Here is a 12,021-nt window from a genome sequence, read left to right as displayed (position 1 = left end):
AAGTATGCAAGTATCTACTGTAGAATAATAATAGGGAGCCTGAAGCCCACTAGAACTTATCACACTTAACAACACATGTTCGTAGCTTCGAGAACACTTAATGCCAAAAGAAATGGAGAAAACAAAGGTAACATTACTTATGTATGGAACAACAGCGGGTTGAGTATTAATAGCGAGAAATTGGAAGAATAAGGTAGTACCCAATATAACAGACTGGCAAGCCCTAATGATAGAATATATGCAATTGGCAAAAACAACTGGTAGAATAAAAGGTCAAACCAAACAAAAAGTCAATAAGGAATGGGAAATCTTTGAAGAGTATTTGAAAAAGAATAAATTAAAAGAAACCCCGTTGGCAGAAATAGACTGTACCTTGTAAAATAAATTATTAGACACTAGTTGGAATGAAAATAAACAACATATATATCACTGTGCAAAATATAAAGGAAATAACTTAAAAACCAGCAAGTTTAATTGGAAGCCTGTTCAGAATCTGCTGAAGAAAGTGTGAAGATGAAAGTAATAGAATAACATGATTTTTAAGATTACTGTGGGTTTATGTGTATGTTTTTGTGACGAGTCGTATGTTTGGGTGCGGGAATTATGTAGGTATGAGTTAGTCGTGTAGGTACCGGTATGTATGAATTAGTTAAGTGTTAGTATGGTGAGTTTTTATGTCCGTAAATGTGAAGTTGTGAAGTTGTTTGTTTCAATCTGTTTGCTTTGTTTTTTTGTTTTAAATAATATTTATTTTTTTAAAAAAAGAACTTATCACACCTGAATTAAGTTCACACCAACTGTTTCTGATTAATATTCTGTTTTAAGCAAAACCCATCCCTTTATATAGCCTGGAGAATCAGATGCCATCTTTAGATTTTTGTTGTCAAGTGCTCCTTTGTGTTCAGATCAGGTCTCAGTATAATGATGTAGCACTTTGGGATGAAGATGCAGCCCAGAAGCCCAGCACTGGAGGCCAACATAGAGAAGACCTGCACAGCTACCATGTATTTCCCCTTGGTGCTCAGGTAAGTGGGCACAAAGGACACCCAAACACTGCAGAAGACCAGCATGCTGAAGGTGATCAGCTTGGCTTCATTGAAGGCACCAGGCAGCCTCCTGGCTAAGAAAGCCACCATGAAGCAGATAGCAGCCAGGAAGCCCATGTAGCTGAGGGCACCATAAAACATAGCCACAGACCCTTCATTGCATTGCAGGATGATCTCTTTAGGCTGGGAGTGCATGTCAGAGTCAGGGAATGGGGGAGAGATACCCAGCCAGGTGGTGCAGATGAGAACTTGGACACTGGAACAGGAAATGACTACAGCGTTGGCCAGACTCTTCCCCAGCCATCTCCTCACCTGGTTTCCTGGCTTTGTGGCCATGAAGGCCAGCACCACAGTGGTGGTTTTAGCCAACAAAGAAGAGACAGCAACCGAGAAGATGATGCTGAACACCATTTGTCGGAGAAGGCAGGTCTCTTTCCTTGGCCGGCCAATGAATAGGAAGGAGGACAAAAAAGAGAGCAGGAGGGATACAAGGAGGATGTAGGAGAGGTCCCGGTTATTGGCTTTGACTATGGAAGTTTCTTTGTATTTAAGGAAGATTCCTAAAGCAATGCTTGTCATTAATAGCAGGAAGATAGCAATGGAAGCTAGAAGGCTCCCCAAAGTTTCTTCATAGGTCAGGAAGGCGATACTTTTGGGAACACATTGAATTTGACCCTTGTTTGGATGCTGATCTTCTGGACATTTGGTGCAACGTTTTGCATCTAAGGAGGAAAAAGGAGTGCTTTAGCATCATTTAAATCCATAATCATCTATGTTCTATTACATTTTAGGGGGAAAGAGGTCAATATAAGGGAGTGCCAGGAAAAAAAGAATTTCATAAAAAGGAGTGGACAAAATTGGTTTGTTCATTTGTTTATTTAATATTTATGCTTATGCGGTTGCCTTCCTCCATAATGATAGAGGTGGTTTTCAAATGTTTATCAGTTTTAGCACCAAAACAACCTTCCTTCCCACAGATGTGCTTCTAGAACAGCTTTTGCTGAATTGATACTGTCCTGTTCCATGTGACATGGTTGTACTTTATATAAATAATATATTTGACCACTGAGGGCAAGGTTTAAAGATGTCCTTTCCATGATAATTAATTTGTAGTCCACAAATTGCTTCCTTTTCATTATTTGTTTCAACCCCCTTCCTAGAATTAACGTACATGATTAAAAATAGAGAAGCCAAAAAAGGAGCCATATTCAAAAATGTCTTTTGACTCTTCACAGAAAGTGTCTCCAAGTGAGTGTTTCCTCATTTTATATTCTCCCAAGGGCTGTCCTTTCCTCTGGGGTCACCCACCTTCCTGAGTGGAGATGGTCCCTTCTGCACATGGGGCACAAGCATAGCAGCAAACAGGCTCTCCTTCTTGAACCACTTTGGCATATCCAGGTTGACAGCTTTTGGTACACCTGGAGCTAGGCACAGTCTAAATATAAAGAACATGCATCAAACAGAAAGGGTCAGGGCTATTTGTGTCTATGTAATTCATTTGTGGAGTTTGGAAAGGACCTTACAGGGTCCCTATTCCCACTGACCCTAGGCACTTTTCCAGGGAAGCATTTTGATGCAGGACAATATGGCAGGGAAACCTCTTTGGTGTGTTTCCTTTTGGTTCAGACAATTATATATGATTATTCTAAGCAAAAGTATATATTACTAGCTGTACCCGGCCACGCGTTGCTGTGGCTCAGAGAAAGAACAGAAGATATAGATATGTATCTATATAGATACAGATATAGATATTTTTAGGTGCACTTCCAGGCAGAGATAATTTGCAAGTGTCACATTACAGAATCAGCTTTGGCCGAGCAGGCAGAAGCGGAGGCGGACCACAGGGGCCAGAGTTTCCGGCCATGAGACCGGCCCCTCCAACTTTCCGGCCTTGCCTGGCCCTGCCCGGTGCGAGTCCATCGTCATCATGGTGAGCCCTGCGTGTGTTCCTTTTACGTCCAACAGAGGGCGCTGTTTTTGGAATCGTATAATATTTACTATAGCGTGTTACTTTTTTGTCCAACAGGTGACGCTGTTTTGCAACAGATGGCGCTGCTTTTCAGAAAAACATCCCCCCCAAAAAACCATGTTTTTACCTGTCACAGGTGTGACACCCATATAATATCGATATATAAAAACACTCGCGTATTCGGATGCAACGTTGTGTCAAAATTTCAAAGCAATCAGTCAATAACTTTTGGAGATTAGTGCTTAGTAACAGAAACGACCATTTACATTTTTATTTATATAGATAAAAGCAAATGACAAACCCAAGAATGACAGTGGTAACAAAACAGCAAGAATAAAACATACGTGTGAAGGTAAAGGCAAAGGACCCATAGATGGTTAAGTCCATCATAACGTGAATATGGATTGGGGCACTCATCTCCGCTGTCAGGCCAAGGGAGCCAGCGTTCATCCTCAGACAGCTTTCCAGGTCACGTGGCCAGCATGACTAAACAGCTTCTGGTGCTATAGGACACTGTGATGAGTGCCAGAGTGCACAGAAACATTCCTGCTGCAACGGTACTTAATTTTCTACTTGCACTGGTATGCTTTTGAACTGCTAGGTTGGCAGCAGCTGGGACAGGCTAACAGGAGAAGCACTTAAACATACCCAGGGCCATCTTAAGCTCATTGGGCGCCCTGGTGCAGGGATCCCTGCCCCCACCCCTTTAAAAAAAACACTGGGGACCGGCCTGCCATCACCTCTACGCTGTGTTTCATTGGTAGAGCTGCTGCCATGTGGCGTCACCTCTACCAATGAAATGCAACGCCGGGATGAGGGATGACCCCAGCACTGCAGAGCGGAACACGGTCCTAATGCCCCTGCTCCGCTTGTTTACCTCTCTCCCCCCAGTTGCGTGGCTGGCGGGCGTCCAGGAGGAAGGAAAGGGAGGCTGCCACGCAGCTCCCCCACTTGCTGGGGCGCCCCTCAGCACCCCAGCGCCCTGGCGTCCCACGCCACTAGGGCCAATGGGCAAGCCGCCCCTGAACATACCACCACTTGAAGACTCCAACTTCAAAAACTGCCTCCTGAATTATGGTTACATCTTTTTCCAAAGTGGGAGATTAGCTTCTCAGGGCAGCCTCTTCCACTTAGCCCCTCTCTCTCCCATCCCTCTATAATTGCCACTGCTGCAGCTAATAATGCTAATTGCTTAAGGTGGCATCCCTGGAATCAATACTATGGCATTCGGTTTCCAGTCGACCCCTCCCCGCACCACAGTAAGCTGGCACCACGCTTGATAAGCGTCAAAGCACTCAGGCCAGGAGATGGCATCAATATTCCAGAGAGCAAGGGCTCTCCTTTCCAGTCTTTGATTCCTGAAGTCTGGACAGGAATCTCATTCACCCCCTGGGCTGACTTTTGAAAACTCTGCACTACACTGATTAGGGCTCACCCACACTTCCTTTTGTGCCACATTTCTAGTCAAAGGTCCATGCTTTAAAGCTCCATGTCAAAGCAGTCCTTCCTGCCTGCCTGCCTGCCGCTTGGACTACTGCAATGCGCTCTCCGTGGGGCTACCTTTGAAGGTGACCTGGAAACTGCAATTTAACCAGAATGTGGCAGCTAGACTAGTGACTGGGAGTGGCTGCGGGACCACATAACACCGGTCCTGAGAGATCTACACTGGCTCCCAGTACGTTTCCGAGCACAATTCAAAGTGTTGGTACTGACCTTTAAAGCCCTAAACAGCTTCGGTCCTGTATACCTGAAGGAGCATCTCCACCCCCACCATTCAGCCTGGACACTGAGATCCAGCGCCGAGGGCCTTCTGGCGGTTCCCTCATTGCGAGAGGTGAGGTTGCAGGGAACCAGACAGAAGGCCTTCTCAATAGTGGCACCCGCTCTGTGGAATGCCCTCCCAGCAGATGTCAAGACAATAAGCAATTATTTTGCTTTTAGAAGACAACTTTAGGGAAGTTTTTAATGTTTGATGCTGTACTGTTTTTAATATTCGGTTGGAAGCCGAATTAGTTTTATTATTATGCCTGCCTGCCTGCCTGCCTGCCTGCCTGTCTCAGTGCTTTCCATGAGAAAACCCACTTTTTACCACTGAATCAAAGCAAATGGCAGTCAGGTTTTCCCCAGGAAAGTGCTGGGAGAAAAAACAAAAACAAAACCCTGCTCTGACACAGAATGGGATCTGTAAGTCAAATTGTGGCACAAATGGAAGTGTCAATGAGCCCTTACTCCCCAACAGGTGTGCATAGGACTGTAGCCAAAGTGCCCTTGGAATTATTCAGTAAGCTTACCTTCCAAGTCCCGGACTGCAGAATCGGGGACCGGCAGCCGTGTGACACCGGAAGTTGCGTCGACGTAACTTCCGGTGCCATTTTGCCCTTCTATGGGCACCAAAAATGGCCGCTGGCGGCTTCAAAAGTCGCTTCTACGCATGTCAGGAAGTGCATCGGCGCAACTTCCGGTGTCGCTCTGCCCATCTATGGGCACCAAAAATGGCCGCCGCCAACACCGGAAGTCGTGTCTATGCACTTCCGGACATGCGTAGATGCGACTTTTGAAACCGGCGGCAGCCATTTTTTGTGCCCATAGAAGGGCAAATCAGGGGGGGAAATGGCCACCGGCAGGAGAAAATAACGGAGAAAAACGGGAGACGAAGTGATACAGGGGACCACCGGGAAAAGGTAAGTAAAAACGGGGGGTTTCCCAGGGAAAACGGGGTACTTGGCAGCTATGTCTGTAAGTGATTAGACCATTACAGATGTCATGCGGGATAAACTATGTCATACCTTCTCAAACCACTTGGGCCACACAATGGCTTGTGAGTTGATTGTGAACTTCATGTCAGTGGATCCGTCTCTCCCTATACTCCCAACCGGCACTCTTACACGAGACCTATTGGGAAACATCACCCAGTTTTCAATGTCATAGTAGAATGGTATCTCCCCATTCTCATCCAATCTGAGGCTGCCCATGGAAGTATTCAAAAACTGGAGTCCTCTTAAGGAAGGGTGAAGCTGGAACGGGAGGAAAAAAACACCAGCATTTATGAAATAGAAAAGCTGAACTTCAGACCTCTACACTTTGTGCTCTAATCTCCTAGGAATTGGGATCTGTGCACATTTCATCATGAGCCTTTTTGCAGCCATTCCATTTTCTTTATTAGAACATTTGTAGGCAACTCATTGTATAAAAAAACAAGGTTTCTGCAAAATCAGACTCTGGAGAAAAAGACAATTTAAAAAACTTCTTAAAAAATAAAAACAGCACAAATACCAAAGTTTTTAAGTAGAGGTGGTCCTAAAAATCAGTTCACAGCATAGATGCCAACTCCCTAGGGCCCTGGGTGCCCAAGCACCTACAAAATTTCCCATGAAGGGGCCGGGCATCCACAAATTTTGGTGCCAGAGTGATGCATGCTGCATGACACCTACAGGCCCGGGCACCAAAGTTGGCACTCCACAGCTGCTCACTGTATCACATGGGAAGGTTATTTGTCAATAGGGTCCGCATAGGTCTGGTCACAGCAAAGAGCATATGAGTGGCTATTCAGAGTAGTCCCCCTGCCTGGTAGAATTATCTGAAAGTAGGGGGAATTTGCACATACATACTCCCATGTGAGTGAAACCTTGGATGCTAAAGTCTCTACATAGTGAAAGTCTGCAAATGATAATAATAATCAATAAAATAATAATAATAATAAAATAATAATAATAATAATACCCCGCCCTTCCCAGTCAAGACCGGGCTCAGGGCGGCTAACAGCAAGAATATCAAAGCAAGCATAAAAGAATCAATTCAATTAAAATGCACATTAAATACAATGTTAAAATTCATTTTTAAAATTAGGAATCTACAAGTGCAATCTCATTTAAATGTCTGTAGGATAATGTGAAGTCTCTCCTTTCCCTTCTAAGTGTAGCCGCTTTCAGTAGAACTTGCACATGCCACAAAGGAGGACATTGTCTTCCATTATCATTAAAGGTAAAGGTACCCCTGCCCTTTAGGTCCAGTTGTGAACAACTCTGCGGCTGCAGCGCTCATCTCGCGTTATTGGCCGAGGGAGCCGGCGTACAGCTTCCGGGTCATGTGGCCAGCATGACAAAGCCGCTTCTGGCGAACCAGAGCAGCGCGCGGAAACGCTGTTTACCTTCCCACCAGAGCAGTAGCTATTTATCTACTTGCTTTTAATGTTTAATAGATTACTGTGTTTTATTTTTTCTGTTGGAAGCCACCCAGAGTGGCTGGGGAAACCCAGCCAGATGGGTGGGGTATAAATAAATTATTATTATTATTATTATTATTATTATTATTACCAGAATAGGCACAAAGGTTTACTTCCGCCACAAGACTCATGAGACTAATGAGATTTTCCGCCAAAATGAGCAAAAGGGGGAAAAAATCCTCAGCCCTAAATTTGATTCCAGTGGTGGGGAAATGAGTTGCAATTTGCAACAAGGAAAACCAAATACCTGCCATGGCTGTAGCCTTTGATGTTCCAGCCTATCTCCTCCACGCACCATCAGCATGAACTTTGATCTGGATGAATATGCAGCATTTAAGGCATGTGCCACAGCTTGGACACTGAAGTAAGTGATGTAGCTGTCTTGAGACAGGGCTCTCTCCAGCTCCTCTTCAGGCACCATCTCCAGTTTCTCATTCTCTGTGCATCTTGTCCGACCTTTTACAGCCAACGTGTGCTTTTTATATAAACAATGAAATGCTTTATCCCAAAACTGTCTAAGAAGTTTAGAAGATGGCTCATAGAGCTGGTATCTTTTCCTTAGTTGGGGCTTCATTATGAAGGACAAAGATCCATGGATGTACTGGAAACGATCAGGATCGCTATTCAAATTGATGTTAATGTCTTGAAGACCTGTTGAGATCCAGACTTTCCCCCCAATTTGTTCCTCAAGAAATTGTTGTATTACCATGAGCTCAATCCATGCCACTTGACTGCTTTTATAGTAAACAAATATTTTGACTTTGTCCCATATGATAAACGGTTCACTTGGGATGTCATATGGATCTAGGTTATGCTCCGGTATTCTTTTTAATAAGGCAATGCAAATTCCATTGTTGATCATCAGAGGTGTCAAGGCACTCAAGAACCTTTCTCCATTATCATTGTCCGAGACCAAGAGGCCAATCCATGTCCACCCAAAATTCAGGAGCAACTTAACAATCCCCCAATATTGACTTTCTCCCTTGGGGACCATTTGGTAGACAAATGGGACTTCAGTTTTCTTATCCAGTGTCTTAGTCATAAAGCCATAACTGAGCTAGTGAAGAAAGGAATAGATTAGTGATATGTTTGACTTCCAGGAAAAGGTATAGATACTGTATTTATTGTCTGTTATTACTAATTCTCTGTTCTTATCTGGGGGGGGGGAGTGTTGGTTCGAGTTGATTGGAGTTTTAGTCTGAAATATTTGGAGAGTGCCAGGTTGGTGGATGCTGGAAGAAAGATAACTATCCAGTCTTTTACTATAGCTAAGGATTTTCTCACTTTTTGATTGACCCTTCTTTTCCCTTCCCTTCATACCTGAGGGATTTTGTAGATGCCCGACATGACTGAAATCATTTTTGAGATGACAGAATTGCCCCCTTCAAGAACAGACAGCAGGTTATTCCATTCTCCACAGTTATAGTTTGGAATATTGCTTTGCCCCCCTGCAAGTAGGTCTAGCATGGCATCAGAAGTAATCCTTTCATCAAGAAAGTTCTCAAAGAGGTTGTAGCCCAAGGAGATGTTTGCTAAGAACCTGGGATTCTGATTGATCTCCTGAACGGAGAACAAGAAGGACAAGATGTGCCAGTAGAGCCTAGGTATAAAACTGCAATGAAACATCAAATTAAAAATGTCAGAAACCTATTCACCATGTAAAGAAAACAAATGTTATTTCTAATCGATATCAATCTCAAAGTATCTCATCCCCAAACAATGATATGTATGTTTGTAGTTTGGGGTGAGACAAGACATATTTTATTTTAATTTTTATTTAATAAAGTTATATACCGCTCTTCATCTGATGGTCACTTTGTTACAAGGTGAAAATTTATTGGCCATTTAAAAATTAAAACTGAGAGATTGCAAATTCCATTGCAAAAAGAGAGGGGGGAAACAGAGGAACAGAGCCTTCAAAGTGGAAAATTGCTTTTATTATTATGAATTAAACAGACACTATTGGAGTGGTGTTGCAGAAGCATGACATCCAGCGGCATCTAATTACTTACCATGCAAGCCTCTTTGAGGGAGTCTGGGAAAAAACGTATGGGTCTTTTTCAGTCAATGAACTTGGAGATATTATCCCCGTAATTAGGAAGTCCCCGGGCTGGTAGTAATTGAGTGTTTGATTTTCTTCCCAGATCAGATTCAAGGGACAACTTTTCCCATGATTTTCGCCGTCTCCATGTGGCATTAGCAGGAGAAACAGGAGGGAAATCATTTTGCCTGTACTTGCTATACTTCCCTTGTGGCTGCTCCTCTCTCCTCCCCAGCTAGATAATCAGAAGTCAAAAACTCATGCAAGAACAAACCTGCAGTGACTTTTCTTGGAAAAAATATATATTTAATAAGAATAATATTGGAGAAAACTGGGTATTGAAACTTGTTTAACCTAAATCATATATCCCAGTTTCCAGCGGCCCTTTAAAGCATGCTTCACACAGGGTATACACAGTCAGAAGTTGACCTGGCCTAGAAAGCACCACCAAGAGCGTAGGGAATTATCTTCCTTATATGAAACCCCTTACTAGTTGTACGCTTGTAAAAGAATACAGAAGAAAATACAAACAGTTGGGTTTCTTTAACTGAAAAACAAACTGACTCAAGAGACTTTAAACTAAAGATAAATGCTTTCTCTCTTAGCAACTTTATCTACCCACATTCCAACCCTTCAATCCAATCCAAACCTCCCGCAATATTCCCATTAAACTACCCAAGAATTAAACAGTAAACTAGCATTATAAATAAGCAACTGTCATACTAAGATTCAACTAGGAATCTCTTAAACTGAGAGTCTCTCATACTAAGATTCAACTGGGAATCTCTTAAACTGAGAGTTAAATCACACTGAGAGATAGTTCTCCTAAAAGTGAGGTCTACTGAGAGATAAATCAAACTGAAAGATACAGAAGGCTTTCTGGCAGAGCCTTATATACAAGGAACAGAGCCCACGCCTGTGAGCAATTAACAGAAATCACCGGCACCTGTTTCTCTTAAACAGACAGTATTTACATTAGACCGGCTCTAAAGTAACTTGACTATTCAAAAAATCCAACAACTTTCCCACTATGGCTACCATTCAGGGATGCCTCAATTGTTCACTCAGACTGTCTCTGGCATGCCAGCTATTCTGTGCATCAAATTTTCTTCCCAGGCACAGAGCTAGGAATATCCTCATGATACCCTTTGATTGTGATGTCTAGGCCACCTCCAGAAATATCTCTCGACCTTGGCAAGAATGAATAGCTATGATTTCAATAATTATAAGGACACAACTTGAGTGGCAGGTGCAGAGCTGAACAAAAACATGTTTACAAGAAACCACAGGTGAATTGCCACAGTTTGACACATACGTGTGTGTGCAAGTTTGGCCTCAACAGCATTAGGAAAGCTCTGCAGCCAGATCAGACAAAGTCCCATCTAGTCCAGCATCCCGTATATTGTAGTGGCTGATCAGACACCTTTGGGAAGTTCACAAGCAGGACATGGGGGCAATAGACCTTTGGTGGTCTTGTTCCCCAACAAATGGCATTCAGAAATGTGCAAACCTCTGATCCTCACAGGAACCCACCCACCATTAGTGTTGAGAATTCCATTCTTCCCGAGCTGCAGAAGTGTGGGATTGTTACATGTCACATGTCTGTTTACATTCCAGCACCGGTTATTGGAGTCATAGAATCATAAAGTTAGAAGAGACCACAAGGGCCATCCAGTCCAACCCCCTGCCAAGCAGGAAACACCATCAAAGCATTCCTGACAGATGGCCATCCGCTTAAAGACCTCCAAAGAAGGAGATTCCTCCACACTCCTTGGCAGCAAATTCCACTGCCGAACAGCTCTTACTCTCAGGAAGTTAAATAAAAAAATTCCTTCAGTAGCACCTTAAAGACCAACTAAGTTTTTATTTTGGTATGAGCTTTCGTGTGCATGCACACTTCTTCAGATACAGTGAAATAGAAGTCCCCAGGCACTTATGTAGAGAAGGGGTGGGGAGGGGTGGGGATGGGGAGGGGAGGGGGGATCACTCAGAAGGGTGGTGGAAGTGGGTGATTGACTGACTGATAGCTGTTGATGACCGAAAACGACTGCAAATGGTTTTGCATGAAAAAGCAAGGGTTGAGATGGCTGAAGATCGCTTATCATGTATAATGAGATAAGAATCCGATATCTCTGTTCAAACCAGGTCAGGAAGTTCTTCCTAATGTTTAGGTGGAATCTTCTTTCTTGTAAGAAGAAGAGAGTCTTGTGAGAGGAAATTGAGACACGCTGTTTCCACTCCATATAGCTTTTGCTTTTGCAGTTCTCTCTCCGAGGAAGAAAGACAGAGAGAGAAGCCATGTTTTCTTTGTTCTATTGTTGTTGTTGTTGTTTAGTCGTTTAGTCGTGTCCGACTCTTCGTGACCCCATGGACCATAGCACGCCAGGCACTCCTGTCTTGCACTGCCTCCCATAGTTTGGTCAGACTCATGTTGGTAGCTTCGAGAACACTGTCTAACCATCTTGTCCTCTGTCGTCCCCTTCTCCTAGTGCCCTCAATCTTTCCCAACATCAGGGTCTTTTCCAAGGATTCTTCTCTTCTCATGAGGTGGCCAAAGTATTGGAGCCTCAGCTTCACAATCTGTCCTTCCAGGGAGCACTCAGGGCTGATTTCCTTAAGAATTGATAGGTTTGATCTTCTAGCAGTCCATGGGACTCTCAAGAGTCTCCTCCAGCACCATAATTCAAAAGCATCAATTCTTCGGCGATCAGCCTTCTTTATGGTCCAGCTCTCACTTCCATAC

The 12,021-nt window shown here is 43.5% G+C and overlaps 1 protein-coding gene across 1 annotated transcript; it reads right to left on the bottom strand.

Moving 5' to 3' along the window:
- Nucleotides 1-869: 869 nt before the first annotated feature.
- On the bottom strand, nt 870-8,231 carry LOC118080180 (vomeronasal type-2 receptor 26-like). The gene is made up of 3 exons (XM_035105108.2): nt 7,485-8,231; nt 2,355-2,481; nt 870-1,768 (listed from the first exon to the last, which is right to left on the bottom strand). Exons 1-3 carry the CDS (start codon nt 8,229-8,231, stop codon nt 870-872), a joined length of 1,773 nt encoding a protein of 590 aa, XP_034960999.2.
- Between the last annotated feature and the right edge of the window lie 3,790 nt (nt 8,232-12,021).

Source organism: Zootoca vivipara, chromosome 2, assembly GCF_963506605.1.
Source record: "Zootoca vivipara chromosome 2, rZooViv1.1, whole genome shotgun sequence".
Lineage (NCBI taxonomy): Eukaryota > Metazoa > Chordata > Lepidosauria > Squamata > Lacertidae > Zootoca > Zootoca vivipara.
The sequence above is the reverse complement of the archived record's forward strand: the minus strand, read 5'-3'. Positions and strand labels throughout refer to the sequence as shown.